Source organism: Typopeltis vanoorti, chromosome 11 (genome assembly GCF_054136105.1).
Source record: "Typopeltis vanoorti isolate ZY-2024b chromosome 11, IOZ_Tvanoo_1.0, whole genome shotgun sequence".
In the NCBI taxonomy this organism is placed as follows: domain Eukaryota; kingdom Metazoa; phylum Arthropoda; class Arachnida; order Uropygi; family Thelyphonidae; genus Typopeltis; species Typopeltis vanoorti.
The window spans coordinates 84,053,804-84,076,228 of NC_143559.1; the positions used below are offsets into that span (position 1 = coordinate 84,053,804).

Genomic DNA, 22,425 nt, shown 5'->3' on the forward strand with positions numbered 1-22,425 from the left:
GCACACCCTCGTATGTGCTTAGGCTGGTATATCTGTCTGTGTGTGATGAAAAACCTGGTTTATTGGTTATTCAGAAGAAAAACCTGTTATCTCTATATGAGATTGGCTAGCTCACTTTCATTTGAAAAACATCCTTTTATTTCAGATAAACAAAGAAGACAAAATAAAAGTGAAATGTAGATGACAAGAATTGAACCTAGGTACTGTACTCAGAGGAGTCCTCTTTATTTTGTTTCTTTTATGATTGAATTGCTGCTGAACAATGATTGATCCATACAAATTAGGCCCAAGTCAATGCAGATTCATTGGGTGACAATATTAAGTGGAACCACACACACAGAGAAATAAAATTTCAAATTTTATTAAATGGGTTGGTTCTTGATTTTGACAAATTTTAAGTGTGAAATATGATGTGCAGCATATAGATTTAGAGCAAAATGTTCTGTTCATTTAAATTTCTAAATGTTATTTAATAAATTTCAGCCTTTCATTATGTGATAATTTATTGTGTTTTTTTTGAAACATTATTATTAATATTTTAGAGTTGCAGAACTTGTGGAAAAAGAAACAGAAGCGTACTTAAAAATGGATCCTGATCCATTTGATGATCGCCATCCTAGTAAGTTATATACAGATTTATAGTCTTTAACATGAAAAGATTATAGAATTTCCCCAAAATACTTTTCTTATTTCTTTGCTGCAGTAGTTTCTCTTACTAGAATATTTACAAACAGTATTGTTAGTATAGTAACTCACACAACATTCAACCATCTATTTTTTATATTACTACAAAAAATCGTCATTATGATGAAAGCAGAGATGACCACTTGAAAGGTTAGCAAAAGCAATCCACCAGCCCATTATGAAATAACTATCAAAGTGCATTACAAATTAGAAAATGTGTAGCTGGATATTGTGTGATTTCCTGTATTGTTAATTTTCAACCGCATTACTTCTGGCACCAGCTGTATTTTTATGATTTTTTATGGGCAGGAATCTAGAAGTTTCAGAAACTATGGGGAGGAACATAGCTGTGCTACCCATTAAACATTTTTTTGCACTGCAAGTTTTATTTCTCAGTGGATGGATGTATAATTCTACTTTCTTTCTTATTTTTGAACTTTAGCTTTTATTTTAGTAATTGTATTGCTGATTTCCTCGTTAAATTTGTTACAGTGGTTAATAAGCTTGATATGATGTAAGGTACTAAAATTATTACACTGGTAAACTATGTAATATTTATTTTCTTTTTCAGGGATAAATTTTTCAGTTAAGCTTCTTAGCTGTCTTCAGTGCTTGTGCTGAAAAGGTTACAAGAATGCAGGAAGAGAACTTAGACCCTCCATTAGGGTCCAGTAGGAATAAGTGCACTGTAATTATGCAAAATATATTTGAATAAAAATTAACAACTCTGTGGGTTTTTTTAAAACAAGATTACTTCCTAGAACTGGTAGATCCAGTCAGCCTTTCTCCTCAAGGCTGACTGGATTCTGTCAGGTTCCCTGTTCTTTGTAAGTTTGAAAAACATTAATAATATATATATAAGGCATTAAAATATAATATTAAAAATATATACAATATTAGGAATGCAGACCAATCTAGTCTTGCCCTATTTGATTTTTTCCAACCACAGAGGTAATTGGAGCAAGATTAAAATCCTTTATGAAAGCCAACCTAGAATGACTGCACAGAGAAACTGTGAAGCTCTTTTACATAAACTTTAAATCCTAACTGATCATACAAATGTAAAGTAGGTCAATAACCTTTTATAGGTAGGATTCGCATAATAATAGTGATTGCCTCAAACTCTCCCAGTTCTGGGAAGTAATGTGTTAAATATCCTACACAGTTGTTATTATTTTTAAAAAAATGTATTTTTGTAAATACTCTGCACTTATTCACACAAACACATGTATACACTGCTTGAAAAGAAGTTAATAGACACCATAGCACGAGGAACAAACATCCATAGTACCCACCTTAATAAGATGTAGGACCTGTGATAACTGCAGCAATCCTATACTTTCCACAAGTGTACGATAGCAATTAGTGGGAATTTTGGACGTAGCTTCCTGTAGGCATGTGATGAGGTAATGACTTTTGTAGGAAGGACATCCCTTGATTTCACCCAATGCTCCAGTTCATCCCACAGATGTTCAGTAGGGTTGAGATCAGGGTTCTGTGGAGGCCAGTCAAGCATGGTGATATTCATGTTTACAAGCCACACAGTTACAGCAGCAGTCTTATGACATGGCATTGTCCTGCTGAAAGAGACAATGGTCAGTTCTGTAGAAACACCACAAAGTAGGGAAGCATTACATTTTCCAGACTGTTCAGATATCTCTAGGAATTCAGTGTACCTGGCACCACAAACAGAGGTCTGAGGCCAAACTAGGAAAAACAGGACCATACCATCACACTGCCACCTCAGTATTTCATTGTTGGGGTTACACACTCTGGTAAGGGACGTTCACTGGGCATCCACCACACCCATCCATCTGTTCAGTAGAGAATGTAGCGTGATTCATCACTCCATAACACAGCTATCCAACCTTCCATGTCCTACTGTACATGTTCTTTGCACCATTGAAAACAGCACTGCATGTTGGTTTGGGTAATGTGAGGCTTGCATATTGTGGTCCTGCCATGGAAACCCATGTTGCGAGCCTTGGTTCTGAATGAGTTTGTGCAGATTTGTGTTCCAGTCGATGCCCAGAACTCTGCATTCAACGTGTCAGTCGATGAATGGGTTTTTACATATTATCATTCATAGCACGGCTGTGTTCGGTGAGTCTGGTCGGTCATCCACTGTTGGTAGCATTTGCAGTTGACTACCTGTGCTTCCATCTCAGTAAGATATCACTGATTGTTGACCTGGGGATGTCCCAATTTGGCAACAGTTTGCCAAACAGGCTTGCAACATGGCTTCTTATCACAATGCCCTTTTCAAACTTTGTTAATTCCCTTTTCATAGCCATTTCACCTGGATACAGTTGCACTGATTTGGGAGCATCATATTCCTCCAATTTATGCTGGTTATAAACTCTTGACTCTTTACATGTCACAATACACCTTGCCTGTGTGGGTGTCCATTGACTTCTTTCCAAGCAATGTATACACACATGAATGCATGTGCATACACACATCTGCCTCCTTCTGTCACTTATATTGGTGGAGCTACTCATCCTTAACTCTGTGATCTTCTACATCATTGCTCTTCTGTTTATATCTTTCCTTCCATTGACTTCTCCTGCAGAGTCATATGTCTTGCATTTCCAAATTCTTCTTGGCATTCAGTTGTATTCTACCATATTGGATATAGAAACTTTTGACCAATGACTATAATTGTAAAATAAAATAAACTAGGTTTATTTTGGTCAATCTCTGTTTAAGGCCTTATGAAGTGCCACCCAGTGATCCAAAATTCATCACCATGGAATGCTTATGATGTACCAAATGTAGATGTAGTAATTTTTTGTGTAAGGAGAAAAGCAACACAAGCCTAAATAACATATTTTTATTCACTTCCATTATGCATTCACGGGCTGTACTGTTCAATGTGCTGCCCTTCCCATCATGCCACAAACTGCATCCTTTGCATAGTGTGTTAAATGGCAGAACACAGCTGGGGACTGATGTTGTGCACATGCGGTGTTATGCTGTCTTTCAGCACCGGCAAGTTATCAGGATGATCCCGATGAACCCTGTCTTTGAAAAATCCCCAGAGCCAGAAATCACTGGAGGTCAGATGAGGTGAATGAGACAGCCATGCAATGGGAAACACAAAGCTGATCGCTGGTTTCCATGAAATTTTCTTGAAGAACCTTATGTACAGATTGACCGATATATGGAGGGGCCCCCATCCTGCATAAAAATGACTGAATATATGCACAGGTGTTGCTGTAGCTATGACACAAGAAAATTCATTATCATATCACAATACATCTCAGCAGAAATCGAGTAGGTCACAGGACCTGACTGGCAAATGTCCTCAAATAAGAATGATCCAATAATAAATGAAGCTGTAAACTCACACCAGACAGTAACTTTTGAGTGAATGCAAAGGAAATTGTTGGATTGCATGCAGGTTTTTTGCATAGCCCATTACCAGCAGTTGTGGGTATTCGCAGTTCAGTCAGGTGAAAGCGAGCCTCATCTCTCTCTCATAAAATCATCCACAGCCATGCAGCATCCAGCTCCACTCGAGCAAGGAATGCTAAAGCAAATGTGAGTCGACTTTCAAAGTCCTGTGGGCACAATGCCTGTGTCATTGTGCCTGCAGTTATCATGAATGTGTAGAAATCTTCTGTTGAATTTTCCAGACAGTTGTGTAAGGCACATCCATGTGCAACGCAGGAACCAGTGCTGTTAATCATGAAGTGTTCTACAACGTCAGTAGCAGCTTCATTCACTTGTAGTGAACTGATTGGTTTGGGACCTTTCCCAGGTCTAACTGCCAATGATCCATCCTGTTTCTTTAAAATGACTAATTGTTCAACACAGAACACACGAAGAAAGGGACCTCATCAATATTTGTTCGGTGACAGAATTCACAGAGTGCATCAACAGTTAGGTTAGTGCCATCGCTGTGGACAGTATTAACAACCAGGATGAAGGGGAAAAATCCTGTTTCCATCTTTTAAAACCCTTCTGGTACCTGTCGAGTTGCATAATCATCAATTTCCTGATATGAAATTGATGATTATGATAATTTTGATGATTGTGATGATTATGATGAAATTGATGATTATGAATACTCCCCTTGGGAGTATTCATATCAGGAAATTATGACAGTTCAGGTTACTATGACAGCATTACATGATTAAGTTTACATTACTCTTAATCTCTTATTAACAAATTTCCTTCAAATTATTCTATTACTTGTAAGCACGCAGATATTGTGATATCTAACATTTTGTTCTTCTAAGGCAGTTCTGACTGAATCAATCCACCTAGACCTTGATCTACCTCTGAGTCTCTTTCCTACTATCTTGGCATCAAACACCTGTTTTGCTAACCTTTCCTCACCCATTCTATTTAAGTGGTTAAGCAGCACCTTAGATTAGCTCTGCTTAGACATTCTTGATACTATTAGTGTCAAGTTTCTTTCTAATATCTTCATTTTTAATATGATGCCATTGGTTCACTCCCCTAATTTTTCTCAGAACCCTCATATCTGTGGTCTCTAGTCTTTGATCAAGTGCTTTATTTCTAATCCAACTCTCAGATGCATAACTTAAAACTGGTTTGAACACTGTCTTGTATACTGCTAGTTTAATGTTTAGGCTAATTTAATGTTTAGGTTTAATTTAATGTTTAGGTTTAATGTTTAGGCTCTCTTATTCCATATAAATATATTCAGCTGGCTATCCACTGCACCAGTTTTGCTTACTCTGGTGTCTATTTCTAAATTTAACCTGTCATCTTCACTAAAAACTGTGCCTAAATAGCTGAAATATTTTACTTCTATAGGATCTCCATTCAGAATACAGCTGAAGTTTTCTATGTTTCTGCCTACTTTCATAGTTTTGGTCAAAATATTGCTGATTTTCATGCCAGATTTGTTACAGCTGTTATTCAATTTAGTTAGAGAATTCTGGAGACTTGTACTAGATTTGTTTAAGAGTACATCATTTGCATAAATCAAAGCGTTTGACATCTCCAATTCTAATATCGGCTGTTTAATGTCACTTTCTTTCATGATGTGATCCATATAGATGATGATGATTAAGAGTGGAGATAATGTGCATCCTTGTCTTACCCCTGATTCTACATCAAACCATCTTCCTTCAATTCTAACTGCTGACTGAAAACTTAAATACAGACTATGGATTGCTCTGTATAATGCTCCATTGACCCTATATAACTAGTGTTTTGAAAAGCTTTTCTCTGGGCACCTTGTCATATGCCTTTTTCAGATCCACAATCCTTAAGTATAGATTCTTATGTTTTTAAGACAATTTCTCAACTATTTGTCATAAAGTGAAAATCTGATCTTGAAAACCTCTATTTGGCCTCAACCCAGCTTGTTCATCTCCAAGTTTCTCTTCCACAATCTTTCTCAACCTCTTTTCAAGTATGCTTGTATAAATCTTACCTCGAACACTTAGTAAAGAACACTTAGTATTTCCTTTTTTAGAGATGGGTACTATGAGAGCTGTACTTCAATTATTGGGAATTCGACCATCTGAATTATGTAGTGTAGCCACTGCAAAACTTTTATACCTCCATAGTTAAGCATTTCTTGTCAAATATCATCTACTCCAGCTACCTTTCCACATTTCAAGTTTTTTGAAGGTGTTTAGGCTAATTTCTCTCTTATTCCATATAAATTTGAAGGCTTTTTCTACATCAAGTATTGATATGCATTGAATTCCTCTTGGAAATTTACTAGTATGGTTCTGTCACTGTTTGGTTCATTCAACAGTTTTTCCAAGTAATTACTCCAGACATCAAGGATATCCTTATTTTCATCATCATACAACCTGCTGAGTTGTGCAATATGCAAATTTAATGCATTTGGGGTTTACAACCTACTGGTGTCTAATTTTGGAACTGCATAGTCACTTTTGCCAATTGGAGGCAATGTTTTCACCTTGGTTATGGATAGCTCTTCTGATCCTATGACCAGGTCCAATACTCACCAACCCCCTAGTCCCCTCCATCACATGCTGCCTTAAGTAATTATTCCACAGTAGGTGTATAAATTCTATTTCCTTTCTGCCATGTGATCTTTCTTCCTTCCAGTCTATAGTTGAAGTCCCCCATAATAATCACTCGACCTGTAATCATTGTACTAATTTGGTGATGCATGTCTTCCAGATCATCTGTGGAACTCCCTGGACTATAGCAACAACCAACTGTATATTTTGTCTTACTGGTCTTAATCTCTCACCAGATTGCTTCAAATGAACAGCCACCCTCCTGTCTGTCTCCTATTCTTTTTGGTTGCAATTCATCTGCTATCATCAGCAGTACCCCCCCCCCCCCATCCTATCTTCTCTATCTTCCTTGAAAATACTAAACCTTTCACATTCAATCCCTGTAACTACATCATCTGCTGTTAGCCAAGTCTCAGTAATGTTTATAACTTTTGGCAAGGTTGTACTAACCATTGCCAAAAACTCCTCCCTTTTGTTTTTGATCCTGATACTTCTGCCATTAGTATATAGAAATGACAATATCCCTTTATTCCCCACCCAACTTTACTTTCTGAATTGACTATCCTATTCAATATTTTTGCTTGAGAGACTATATTCCTCACTTTGTCATTGTCACACTCGCTTCATGGGTGCTTTCACACAAACTCACTTGCTTCCACCCTAATTGCTTAAGTTTCCCTCAATGTGGATGTCAGCATGCTCTGTGAACTAACCCCCCAGACACCTGACACCAAAACGATTCAGATGCAGTTCATCTGCATTGTACAAATCCTTCCATCAAACAGAGACAACAGATCCACAACTTCTAGATCATTCCTTTTGCACAATCTATGTATAGACTCATTGGCTATCAATTCCCTCTTCACTCCTCCTCAGTTCACCTCTATCATAGCATGGTAGGAGATTTCCAATCTTCACCTTCTTGTTCTTCAGTTTTACCTCTTCTAACAACTCCTTTACATCCTTCTTTGTAGAATACTTCTCACCTCTCAAATCATTGGTACCAACCAAGACAGTCATTTCCTTCGACTTACCTTTTTGCATCTGTATGAAGGGAATTAATAGCCAATGAGTCTCAAGTAGAGTGATGTGGGCAAATATGAGAATGGGGAACTGGACAATGAGACTTATTTGTGCCTATGATCTCACAGAAGATTCTACTAAGATAGAAGTGGAGGTTTTTTTTGAGATTTTAGAGAAAGCAACTGACACAATGAAAAAGGAAAAGTTGGTCCTTGTTAGTGATCTAAATAGCAGAGTAGGAAATGATTGTCAGACATAAAAAATATATTGGGAAAATTTGGAGAAAAGAGCAAAGCTAATAATAATGGCAAATGCCTGTTGGATTTCTGCTCAGGACATGAACTGGTTATTACTAACACAATGTTCCAACATAAAAATGTTCACAAATTCACATGGAGAGAAGAGGTATGGAATAAGAAATGTCTCATTGACTATCTTATTGTTGATAGTGATGTTTTCTCTATGGTGCAAGACACCAGAGTATACAGAGGAAAAAGTGCTGTAAAAGGAATTAGAGATGATAAAGGTGAAATGAAAGCAGGAGAAAAAGATATCCTTGAAGTATGGAGTAATTACTTCGAAAAATTGCTAAATGAAACAAGCAGTGATGACAGCACAGTGGTAAAAAGTACTGACCAGGTATGCAGTCAGGAATACATATCCATACTTGAAGTAGAAAATGCCATCAAAAGCCTGAAATGTGGAAATTCAGCAAGAGTAGATGATATTTGACCAGAAATGCTCAAGTATGGAGGTATGAAAGTCTTATACTGGCTGCACTGCATAGTTCAGAAGGCTTGGACAGAGGGACGAATTCCAGATGATTGGAGTTGTGTTCTCATAGTACCTATATCTAAAAAGAGAAATAAAACTGAATGTGAGAATTACAGAGGTATTTCTGTACTGAGTGTTCCTGGTAAGATATGTATGCAAGTATACTTGAGAAACGGTTGAGAAGAATTGTGGAAGAGAAGCTTGGTGAAGAACAAGCTGGAATCATGCCAAGTAGAGGCTGTCAGGATCAGATTTTCACTTTATGTCAGATAGTTGAGAAATTGTGGGAATATATCCAAGATCTGTATTTAAGTTTTATAGACCTGCAAAAGGCATATGACAAAGTGCCAAAAGAAAAGCTATTCAAAACACTACAGTTATATGGTGTCAATGAGATGTTATATATCAAGCAATACTTAGTCTTTATTTGAGTTGCAAGTCAGCAGTTAGAATTGAAGAAAGTACAGGAAGATGGTTTAATGTAAAATCTGGTGTCAGACAAGGATGTACATTACATTATCTCCACTCTTATTCATCATTTATATGGATCATATTTTTTAAAAAAGTGGTATTAGACCTGATATTAGAATTAGAGATGTCCAACTTAGCACTTTACTTTACGCAGATGATGTCATACTTTTAAATAAATCCAGTACAAGTCTGCAAGATTCCCCGACTAAATTGAATAACTGTTGCAATAAATTTGGCATGAAAATCAGCAACAACAACAAGACAAAGACATAGAAAATATCAACTGCATTATAAATGAAGAACCTACAGAACAAGTAAAACATTTCGTATATTAAAACAAGTATAATTTAAATATGGAAATAGACAATAGAATCAACAAAGCTGGTATGGTAGGAAGTGAACTGAATATTTATATGGCATAAGACAGAAATGAATCAAAACTCTAAATTAGCTGTATACAAGGTGGTGTTCAAACCAATTTTAATTTATGAATCTGAGAGCCTGGATATAAATAAAACACTTGGCCATAGATTAGAGACCACAGATATCAGAGTCTTGAGAAAAATTAGGGATATGAACATATGTTATCAATGGCAATATCATATTAAAAATGAATATATTATGAAATAACTTGACATTTGTTACCATCCAGGAATTTTTTTAGCAGAGCTAATCTCAGGTAGTATGGTGACTTAAACAGAATGGGAAAGGAAAGATTAGCAAACAAGTTTTCTCTGCCAGGTTGGGAAAAACCCAGCGGAAGACCAAGATATAAGTGGATTGATACACTAAAAAGGGCCTTAGAAGACAGAAATATAAGATCTGATAATGTTGGGATCCTGACAGGTAACAGATTGATTTGGAGGAAAACTGTTGGTAGGAAGTTAGTAATGATGTAAGTTTTTCATATAGTACTATCATAATATCCTGTACACCTCCTTAAAGATACATGTCAGGAATTTGATGATGATGAAAAACATTTTGACCGGATGCAAAAATTAAAGATTTGGGAAAGCATGGAATACAAAGCACTTCCATCAGCTTAGTCAAGAGCATAATGTAGACTGCTGGACTTGTGTATAAAATAGATTTGTTGGTCAACAATGGTGTATGAAGGGAATTTGCTCTCACCACTACTCATTATAATTACAATGGACAGTATGCATAAAAATATTTATGTAAAAAATAATTTAAAATATGAAAAATATATGAAATTAATAAAAATAGACAAAAAAAAATTCTTAGCCCACTTGCAGTACTAATGTGCTATAGGTTTATAACCCTTCATGGGTGGAAGTTAGATTAAAAAAAAAAAAAACTAATAGAAAATCTTAGATTTGCAGATGACATTATCATATCGAATCTAGATTTTAAGAAGTAAATAAATAAAATAATCTGCAACTATGAATGTAATAATCAAAAAATATAGCTTAAACATCAATTAATCAAAAACAGAAATAATTACTTTCAAAAATAGCCTAATAAAACACTGACATCTACATATCTATTAAGGGAAAAATCTGGAAAATTTGTTAAATGAAATGAGAACATACACTTTCCGACCTCAACACTTCTGCGCATGGCAGAAGGCAAATCCATTCTGATAATGGGGTAATCAATGATGAGTGTTTATTATTATATATCAGAAAATTAGCTTTTCTTTTATCAAAATTTTAAAGTTGTAACTATTTTGCTTGTATGACAGTTGGAAAATTTTACATATAAAGTACATGATTTTAAGTGTTGGTGACAAATTTATACATCGCCTTATAATTTTTCTTCCCTTCAACTTGAATTGACTCTTCTTGGTACTGTGCCAGCCACGGTTCTCGCATTAAAGAAAAAATTATGTAAGGAAATTTATTAATTAGCAGAGTACTTAGTAAAAGTATGACAAAATCATGTTTCCTGGGAGCAAAAATTCATGACATTAGCTATGCCATCATCATCATCAAATTCCTGATATATATACCCTCACGGGGTGTATAGGATATGATAGTACTGCATGAAAAACTACATCATTACTAACTTCCTATCTACAATTTACCTTCAGTCTGTTACCTGTCAAGACTCCAACATTATCAGATCTTATATTTCTATCTTCTAAGGCACTTTTTACTGTATCAATTCACCTGTATCTTGGTCTTCCTCTGGGTCTTTTTCCTGCCAACCTGGCAGAGAACACTTATTTTACTAATCTTTCCTCTCCCATTCTGTTTAAGTGACCATATCACCTGAGATTAGCTCTGCTAATGCATTCCTGGATGCTGACAATGTCAAGTTCTTTCCTAATATCCTCGTTTTTTAATATGATATTGCCATTGATGACATCTGTTCATGCCTCTAGTCTTTGGTCAAGTGTTTTGCTTCTGACACAGCTCTCAGATCCATAAGTTAAAATTGGTTTGAATACTGTCTTGTATACAGCTAATTTAGTGTTTTGGATAATTTCTCTCTTATTCCATATAAATTTATTCAATTGACTTCCTATCATACCATCTTTGTTGATTCTGTTGTCTATTTCCATATTTAATTTACAATCTTCACTAAAAATCGTGAAAGCTGAAATATTTTATTTGTTCTACAGGTTCTACTCCATTCACAATGCAAAACATTGATATTTTCATTGTCTTTGTCTTTTTAATGCTGACCTTCATACTATATTTATTACAACAGCTATTCACTTTAGTCAGGGAATCTTGCAGACTTGTAGCGGATTTATTTAGGAATATAACATCGTTCTCATAAAGCAAAGAGCTGAGATGAACATCTTCAATTTTGATATCAGGTTTAATACCACTTTCCTTCATAGTGTGATCCATATAAATAATGTACATCCTTGTCTGACACCAGATTTAACATTAAACTACCTTCCTGTACTTCCTTCAATTCTAACTGCTGACTTAAATCAACTCAAATAAAGACTAAGTATTGCTTGATATAAGGCCCCATTAACACCATATACTGTAGTGTTTTGAATGGCTTCTCTCTCTCTTGGCACCTTTTCATATGCCTTTTCCAGCTCTACAAAACTTAAATACAGATCTTTGTTATATTCCCATGATTTCTCAGCTATCTGTTGTAAAGTGAAAATCTGATCCTGACAGCCTCTATTTGGCCTGAATCCAGCTTGTTCTTCACCAAGCGTTTCTTCCACAATTCTTCTCAACCGTTTCTCAAGTATACTTGCATATATCTTACCAGGAACTCCCAGTAGAGAAATACCTCTGTAATTTTCACATTCAGTTTTATTTCACTTTTTATATATAGGTACTTTTTATCCTTGCAGACAACTCACTACATGCCTATCTGACTGAATCAATCAATGTTTTCTTCAGAGATTGCCACTGTAAGTTTGGTTCCTGTTTTGAAACTCTTTAATTTTTTCTTGAATAATGTTTGTGTATTTTAGTCTACAGTTCACATCTGAGAGCTGCTCAACTTTTATTCGCTTTAAAACTTTCTTACACATTATTCTTTTCAATATGAAATTCAATTTTATCCTGCTCAAAACTAAATGATGACCACTTCAAATTTCAAATCCTCTGTACACTCTTGTCTTGCACTAGTGAGAAAAATCACTATAAACAATAACATAGTAAGTCTTTTCTTATTCCTTGCCTCTTCTCTCCATGTGGATTTATTCACATTTTTATGTTGGAACATTGTGTTGTTAGTAATAACCAGTCCATTTCCTGAGCAGAAATGCAACAGGTATTTGCCATTATTATTAGCTTTGCTCTTTTCTCCAAATTTTCCTAAAATATTTCTTGTCTGACAATCATTTCCTGCTCTGCTATTTAGATCCCCAACAAGGACCAACTTTTTCTTTTTCATTGTGTCAGTTGCTTTCTCTAAAGCCTCAAAAAATTCCTGAGAGTGGAGCAAGTAAAGTGTGGAAATACACACACACACACACACACACACACACACACACACACACACACACACACACCAGGAGCTTGTGTGTGTGTGTTAAATGGTTATGTTAAAGGATAACCATGTGGCTGTAATAGAGGCTGCTACAGCCACATGGTTATCCTTTAACATAACCATTCCAGATAAATCATATCAGTCCAATATCCTGCCCAGGGCTTCTGACCTAATGTCCAATCCTCACCTTCTCGTGGTGCACCTTGTTGGGTATCTACCTGGATACTGATCGAACAAGGATGGGCTGGCAGTTTGGGATTTAGCCGACCAAATTGTAATTCTTATTGGCTTAAACCAATATAGAAAATGATGGTACAACATGACAAAATTTCATGCCGGCTTGGGCGTTGCCTGGTTAAACAAGGCCCCTGTTGTTTTCGCCAGAGAACCAGGGCGAAGAGCGAAAAGTCAGCTACTGGAACAAATCCTAAAACACACCCCAACTCAACATCCTCAGAGTTAACGATCGGTACTATCAACATAAGAAGCCTGAATGGCAAAGAAATGGAGCTAGCTGAAGAATTAGATAAGTACCAGATCAACATAATAGGGGTGACTGAAACAAAAAAGACCAAAACTGGTGAGATCTTTCTGAGCATTAAATACAAAATATTATATTCAGGCAATGACAATCAAGGAAAAGAAGGAGTTGCCATAGTATTCAACACAAAATATGAGGCTAATCTTCTTGAATGGCAGGCAGTCTCAAGTAGAGTGATGTGGGCAAATATCAGAATGGAGAATTGGACAATGAGACTTATTTGTGCCTATGGTCCCACAGAAGGTTCTACTAAGGCAGAAGTGGAGGAATTTTTTGATGCTTTAGAAAAAGCAACTGACACAATGAAAAAGGAAAAGTTGGTCCTTGTTGGGGATCTAAATAGCAGAGTAGGAAATGATTGTCACACATACAAAAAATATATTGGGAAAATTTGGAGAAAAGAGCAAAGCTAATAATAATGGCAAATACCTGTTGGATTTCTGCTCAGGACATGGACTGGTTATTACTAACACCATGTTCCAACATAAAAATGTGCACAAATTCACATGGAGAGAAGAGGCAAGGAATAAGAAAAGTCTCATAGCCTATGTTATTGTTGATAGTGATGTTTTCTCCCTTGTGAAGGACATCAGAGCATACAGAGGATTTGAAATTGGAAGCGATCACTATTTAGTCTTGAGCAAGATAAAATTGAATTTCATATTGAAAAGAATAACATGTAAGAAAGTTTTAAAGTGAATAAAAGTTGAGCAGCTCTCAGATGTGAACTGTAGACTAAAATACACAAAGATTATTGAAGAAAAAATGAAAGAGTTTGAGAACAGAAACCACACCTTGGAGATTCAGTGGCAAGCCTTGAAGAAAACCCTGATTGATTCAGCCAGACAGGCATGTGGTGAGGTTGTCTGCAAGGATAGAAAAATCAGAACTCCATGGTGGACATAGGAAGTTAAAGAGGCAGTGAAGGAAAAGAAGAAAGCATATCAAAAGTTCCTGTGAAATAAGTCAGCTTGTGCTCTTAGAGAATACAGAGACAAATGTAAGAAAGCGAAACACTGTGTAAAACTATCTAAACAAAAGTCATGGGAGGACTTTGGCAAGAACATAGAAAATAAATATCAAGAAGGTGGTAAGATATTCTGGAGGTTGTTGAAGAAGCTTAGAAATGGAGGAAAGAGTGCTGTAAAAGGAGTTTAGAGATGATAAAAGGTGACATGAAAATAGGAGAGAAAGATATCCTTGAAGTATGGAGTAATTATTTCGAAAAATTGCTAAATGAAACAAGCAGTGAGAGCACAGTGGTAAAAAAACACTCAACAGGCATACAGTCAGGAATACATATCCATACTTGATATAGAAAAAGCCATCAAAGGCTTGAAATGTTGAAAGGCAGCAGAAGTAGATGATATTCGACCAGAAATGCTGAAGTATGGTGGTATAAAAGTCTTACAGTGGCTGCACTGCATAGTTCAGAAAGCCTGGACAGAGGGACGAATTCCTAATAATTGGAGTAGAGCTCTCATAGTACCCATATATAAAAAAGGAAATAAAACTGAATGTGAGAATTACAGATGTATTTCCCTACTGAGTGTTCCTGGCAAGATCTATGCAAGTATACTTGAGAAACGGTTGAGAAGAATTGTGGAAGAAAAGCTTGGTGAAGAACAAGCTGGATTCAGGCCAAATAGAGGCTGTCAGGATGAGATCTTCACTTTACGACAAATAGTTGAGAAAACATGGGAACATAACAATGATCTGTATTTAAGTTTTGTCGATCTGGAAAAGGCATATGACAAGGTGCCAAGAGAAAAGCTATTCAATACGCTACAGTTATACGGTGTCAGTAGGGCATTATATCAAGCAATACTTGGTCTTTATTTGAGTTGTAAGTCAGCAGTTAGAATTGATGGAATTCTATGAAGGAAAGTGGTATTAAACATGATATCAGAATTGGAGAAGTTAATGTCAGCTCTTTGCTTTATGTGGATGATGTTATACTTCTAAATAAATCTGCTACAAGTTTGCAAGATTCCCTGACTAAATTAAATAGCTGTTGTAATAGATATGGTATGAAGGTCAGCATTACAAAGACAATGAAAATAGGTAGAATTGTTGAAAATGTCAACTGTGTTGTGAACAGGGAACCTGTGGAACAAGTAAAACATTTCAGCTACTTAGGGATGATTTTTACTGAAGATGGTAAATTAAATATGGAAATAGACAATAGAATCAACAAAGCTGGTATGGTAGGCAGTGAATTGAATAAATTCATATGGAATAAGAGAGAAATTAGTCAGAGCACTAAGTTAGCTGTATACAAGACAGTGTTCAAACCAATTTTAACTTATGGATGTGAGAGCTGAGCCAGAAGTAAAACACTTGACCAAAGACTAGAGACTGCAGATATGAAAGTCCTGAGAAAAATTGTAGGTGTGAACAAATGGCATCAATGGCAATATCATATTAAAAACGTGGATATTAGGAAAGAACTTGACATTGTCAGCATCCAGGAATGCGTTAGCAGAGCTAATCTCAGGTGGTATGGTCACTTAAACAGAATGGGTGAGGAAAGACTAGTAAAACAAGTGTTCTCTGCCAGGTTGGCAGGAAAACGACCCAGAGAAAGACCAAGATATAGGTGGATTGATATGGTACAAAGTGTCTTAGACGATAGAAATATAAGATCTCATAATGTTGGAGTCTTGACAAGTAACAGAATGATTTGGAGGAAAATTGTAGATAGGAAGTTAATAATGATGTAAATTTTTCATGTAGTACTATCATATCCTGTACATCCCTTAAGGTTACATGTCAGGAATTTGATGATGGTGATGATATTCTACCCAGATGCTGATATTGGACATCAGTATAATTTAGTCATTGCAACATTTATATTGAAATTTGAACTTATACCTACAAGAAAAATAAGAGGACAAAAGAGTTAAACCTTATGCAACTAAATTCACACTCCACCATTAAAGAACTATTTAAAACAAACATTGCTTCCCCTCTTAATGAAAAGTGTGGAATAAAAAAAAAATGCAATAATTTTAAGACAGTTATTTTGGTGGAAGGTTATCTATTATGGCATTATTTAAAGATTTCCATATTTTGGCAATGTCAAGTTGTCAACCTTAGGGGAAATTGATATGTGCATACTTACCCTATGCATGACTTACATTAGTTGGCTAGGATGGATATTCTTGGCTGTTGGATTGAAGCTCTCAGAATGAGGGCTTCTAGGATTTGAGGCAGTTTCATACAATCAAATTTATTGAATTTTGGGTAATTCCTTAAGGCTGAGGCAGATTCCAGGAAAATCTTTTGTATTTGAATTTGCTACTGTGGAATAGGGTAACCTTTTCTATCATATCTTAAGGTGGGTTTGCAAGGTATGGTTGGCAAGTCCTGATTTGCTTGTAGTTATGGAAGCAGATGTAGTCTCTGTACTCGGTGATTCTAATGTTGGCTGTTCTGCCTGTTTGGCCATATTAGAACAAAAATTGCAAACAACAACAGTTCTCCAAAATCTAAAACAGTATGATCAGATAATAAACAGTTACAAAAAAATGTCGTATTGATCAGCAAAAGAATCAATTCTTTTGTCAGTCCAGGAAATGACATAACAAAGATCTAAAGGAGGCAAATCATCTGGCTTTGCCATATCATCTAATCTAGTTATCTCCCAGTGCAAGTCCTTGAAGGACTTTTTCCAGGATCTCAAAGAAGTGGAAGCTTCAGAATGAAGAGACAATATAAAAAAAAAAAAAAAATTGACAGGCACTTTATTTACAGATCTGGAAGCCGAGTGTCAATCAAGAACTGTAGAGAATTTTTGTGATGAATGTTTCCTGATATCTGCCCATCACCCTATTACATATTTGGAAGAAGGACTTGTTCATTGAATACTTTTTAACAGGGTTGATTTTACAAATAAAGTTCTATTAAAAAAAACTCATTTTTCAAAGGTAGAGATGCGTTTTAAATTAGAATTAATTTTCCACTTAGTAGTGTTGTTTCTTGAAGTTCAAATAATATCAGGTTTTCTTTAAAAAAAAAAAAAAAGGAAATTTCTTAAATTATATTAGCCTTTCTCCCTAATGTTTTGTATTTTGTTACATTTAAGTTTGCTTAATGCTTACTTTTATTTATTTGATCAGGAAGTATTTAAGGATATAATGATGAGGTATATGTAATCCTGTAACTATATATCTTGTAAAGGAGTGAGTTAATTAGAATTATCCAATTCTTTATCCATGTAGTTAGTCTGTGTCAGAATTATTAAATATCAGAATCATTTCTTTCATATATTACTGACATTTATTCCATCTTGAATTATAATGATTGCTCAGTTATCCAATCACATTTGGGAAGTTGATTTAATTTACTGTCATTTAATCTTGGGTACAATGCTACAGAGTGCTATTCCAGGAATCAGATAACATGCTAGTTCATTCAAGGACTGGTTAACTGAGGATTGGATAACTAAGAGATAGATTACTGTATTTCAAGAGGTACAGTTGATCATATATATTTCAGAAGTTTCACTTTTATTAGTATTTTCTTAATGTAATATTATATCTACTTTAGGTCGTGCTCATCCAGATTGTACCTTAGGGCATCTTTTAAAAACTTTATTTAAAAATGATGATTTTATGAATAAGGTGAGTTTTCCTTTTTTAGTAAATTTGTTACTGAAGTTGACAACACTCTTAGTAGAAACTGAAATTGTTGTCAACTTCAGTGCTTTGGACCAAGTAAAAAGTTATCTTCCAAAAGTTAACACCTCTAACTGAATTTTTATAATATACAATGCTCAGTGTCCTAAAGTGCATTTTATTTATAATATCATATAAAATTATGGCCAAGTCCATGATAACGAAACCACTGCTTGATAATTGTTTAAGTTAGTTGATGTTGCTGTTGCATTAATTACATTAATAATAAAGTATTGTTTATTTTTTTAGTATGAAATTATTAATCTAGATTTTAAATTTTGCATACTGCTTTAACAATAAATAAAAAAAAATAATTTTTCAGTTTTGTATTATTTTTAAAGATACATCATTTACAAATTATGTTGTTTTAAAGAAAATAAGATAAAAAGAACAGAAAGTTCTTTTTATCTTATTTTCCCTTTCAGTTGCCTGTCATGGCAAGTAATTTAGCTTCTTTGAGACCCAATATGCCCTGATAGGATGGTTAATCCTGTGCTTAACCATCTGGTCTGTTTCATTATGATGAAAATCCTATTCAGAGAAAAATCCCTGAATCCCTGCTACTTTTGTATGAGACCAGCTAACTCACTTTCAACTGAAAAAGCCTTGATAGTTTCTTATGGGACTGGTATAGTTTTTCTGAACTCCCAGAAACTAATTTTTCATCTCACAAAACAGATATAATATTTGTCTCATAACCTTCATCATCATGCTTTTCAAGGATTTAGGCCTGGAGTGGCCTGTTCTGGCCTTAGAGTCATCATTGAATCTCTTTAGAGGATGTCCTGGTTTTCTTTTTCCTAATGGTTTCTAATTTAAGACTAGTTTTGGTATTCTTTCCATTTATATTTATATTTTTTAATTTTTTTCTATTACTGATTCCTTTAATTCTTTCATAATTTCTTCTGTGATCAAATAGAGTATATTTTGCAGTTTTTTTTCATAAACTTCATTTCAGTTGTTATTAATATTCTTTAGTCTCTTTGTTTTATTGTCCAGATTTCACTTCCATACAATAGGACTGATAGGGCTAATTTATTGTATACTTTTAGTCTGATTTGTTTTTGAACTAGGTTAGGTTTAAATATTACACTTGTTATTTTTAAATATTTCACACTTTTTAGGTTTATATCTTTTTCTTTTTCATATGTAATTAATCATACATTGTAGGTAGTTAAATGAATTCACCTGTTCTAAAATCCTGTTATCTATTACTATTTTAGTTCTTATTAGATCGTGTCCTTTAAAGGCCATCTTTATTTTTCTGTTGATATAATCATTCCATAATCTTTGGCTATTTCATCATCGTCATCAAATTCCTACCATTTACCCTCAAGGTGTGTACAGGATATGATAGTACTACATGAAAAATTTACATCATTACTAACTTCCTATCTACAATTTTCCTCCAGATCAGTCTGTTACTTGTCAAGACTCCAATATTATCAGATCTTATATTTTTGTCGTCTAAGGCACTTTGTACCATATCAATCCACCAATATCTTGGTCTTCCTCTGGGTTGTTTTCCTGCCAACTTGGCAGAGAACACTTGTTTTGCCAATCTTTCATCGCCCATTCTGTTTAAATAACCATACCACCTGAGATTAGCTCTGCTAACGCATTCCTGGATGCTGACAATGTCAAGTTCTTTCCTAATATCCTCGTTTTTAATATGATATTGCCATTGATGCCATCTGTTCATGCCTCTAATCTTTCCTCAGGATTCTCATATCTGTGGTCTCTAGTCTTTGGTCGAGTGTTTTACTTCTGACCCAGCTCTCAGATCCATAAGTTAAAACTGGTTGGAACACTGTCTTGTATACAGCTAATTTAGTGTTCTGACTAATTTCTCTCTCATTCCATATGAATTTATTAAGTTGACTTCTTCCCATACCAGCTTTCTTGATTCTGTTGTCTATTTCCATATTTAATTTACCATCTTCAGTAAAAATCGTGCTAGGTGAAATGTTTTACTTGTTTCACAGGTTCTCTGTTCACAATGCTGTTGACATTTTCAACGATTCTGCCTATTTTCATTGTCTTTGTCTTTTTATTGCTGATCTTCATGCCATATCTGTTAAAACGGTTATTCAATTTGGTCAAAGAATCTTGCAGACTCGTAGCGGATTTATTGATAAGTATAACATCGTCTGCATAAAGCAAAGACCTGACATTAACATCTCCAATTTTGATATCATGTTTAATACCACTTTCCTTCATAATGTGATCCATATAGATAATGAATAACATAGGGGATAATGTACATCCTTGTTTCACACCAGATTTAACATTAAACCTTCTTCTTTTACTTCCTTCAATTCTAACTGCTGACTTGCAACTCAAATAAAGACTAAGTATTGCTTGATATAATGTCCCATTGACACCATATAACTGTAGCGTATTGAATAGCTTCTCTCTTGGCACCTTGTCATATGCCTTTTCCAGATCTACAAAACTCAAACAGAGATCTTTGTTATATTCCCATGATTTCTCCACTATTTGTTGTAAAGTGAAGATCTCATCCTGACAGCCTCTATTTGGCTGGAATCCAGCTTCTTGTTCTACAGTTCTTCTCAACTGTTTCTCAAGTATACTTGCATATATCTTACCAGGAACACTCAGTAGGGAAATGCTTGTATAATTCTCACATTCAGTTTTATTTCTCTTTTTGTATATGGGTACAATGAGAGCTCTACTCCAATCATCGGGAATTCGTCCCTCTGTCCAGGGCTTCTGAACTATGCAGTGCAGCCACTGCAAGAGTTTTATACCACCATACTTCAGCATTTCTGGTCGAATATCATCTACTCCTACTGCCTTTTTACATTTTAAGCCTTTGATGGCTTTTTCTACTTCAAGTATGGATATGTATTCCTGACTATATGCCTGTTGAGTGTTTTTTACCACTGTGCTATCACTGCTTGTTTCATTTAGGAATTTCTCGAAGTGATTACTCCATACTTCAAGGATATCTTTTTCTTCCGTTTTCATGTCACCTTTATTATCTCTAACTCCTTTTACAGCACTCTTTCCTCCATTTCTAAGCTTCTTCAACAACCTCCAAAATATTTTGCCACCTTCTTGATATTTATTTTCTATGTTTTCCCAACATCCTCCCATGACTTTTGTTTAGCTAGTTTTACACAGTGTTTAACTTTTGTCTCTGTATTCTCTAAGAGCACAAGCTGACTTATTTGCCAGGAACTTTTGATATACTTTCTTCTTTTCCTTCACTGCCTCTTTAACTTTCTGTGTCCACCATGGAGTTCTGATTTTTTTATCCTTGCAGACGACCTCATCACATGCCTGTCTGGCTGAATCAATCAAGGTTTTCTTCAAGGTTTGCCACTGAATCTCTAAAGTTTAGTTGCTGTTCTCAAACTCTTTCATTTTTTCTTCAATAACCTTTGTGTATATTAGTCTACGGTTCACATCTGAGAGCTGCTCAACTTTAATTCGTTTTAAAACTTTCTTACATGTTATTCTTTTCAATATGAAATTCAATTTTATCATGCTGAAGACTAAATAGTGATCACTTCCAATTTCAAATCCTCTGTATGCTCTGGTGTCCTTCACCAGGGAGAAAACATCACTATCAACAATAACATAGTCTATGAGACTTTTCTTATTCCTTGCCCCTTCTCTCCATGTGAATTTGTTCACATTTTTATGTTAGAACATGGTGTTAATAATAACCACTCCATGTCCTGAGCAAAAATCCAACAAATATTTGCCATTATTATTAGCTTTGCTCTTTTCTCCAAATTTTCCCAATATATTTTTGTATGTCTGACAATCATTTCCTACTCTGCTATTTAGATCCCCAACAAGGACCAACTTTTCCTTTTTCATTGTGTCAGTTGCTTTTTCTAAAGCATCAAAAAATTCCTCCACTTCTGCCTTAGTAGAACCTTCTGTGGGACCATAGGCACAAATAAGTCTCATTGTCCAATTCTCCATTCTGATATTTGCCCACATCACTCTACTTGAGACTGCCTGCCATTCAAGAAGATTAGCCTCATATTTTGTGTTGAATACTATGGCTACTCCTTCTTTTCCTTGATTGTCATTGCCTGAATATAACATTTTGTATTTAATGCTCAGAAAGGTCTCACCAGTTTTTGTCTTTTTTGTTTCAGTCACCACTATTATGTCAATCTGGTACTTATCTAATTCCTCAGCTAGCTCCATTTCTTTGCCATTCAAGCTTCTTATGTTGATAGTACCGATTGTTAACTCTGGTGATGTTGAATTTGGGTGTTTTTTCAGATTTGTTCCAGTATCTGACTTCGCTGTTCACCCTGGTTCCCTGATAAAAATAACAGGAGCCTTGTTTAACCGA

At 35.2% G+C, this 22,425-nt stretch overlaps 1 protein-coding gene across 2 annotated transcripts in view; it reads left to right on the forward strand.

The window, feature by feature from the left end:
- Window positions 1-22,425, forward strand: part of mahj (LisH and WD40 domain-containing protein mahjong) — a 490,280-nt gene that overhangs the window by 75,148 nt on the left and 392,707 nt on the right. For both annotated transcript variants that reach the window (XM_090400879.1, XM_090400880.1), the window contains exons 4-5: window positions 543-619; window positions 17,956-18,029. In XM_090400879.1, the coding sequence (XP_090257005.1) occupies window positions 543-619; window positions 17,956-18,029 (151 nt within the window). The remainder of the gene's footprint in view (window positions 1-542; window positions 620-17,955; window positions 18,030-22,425) is intronic.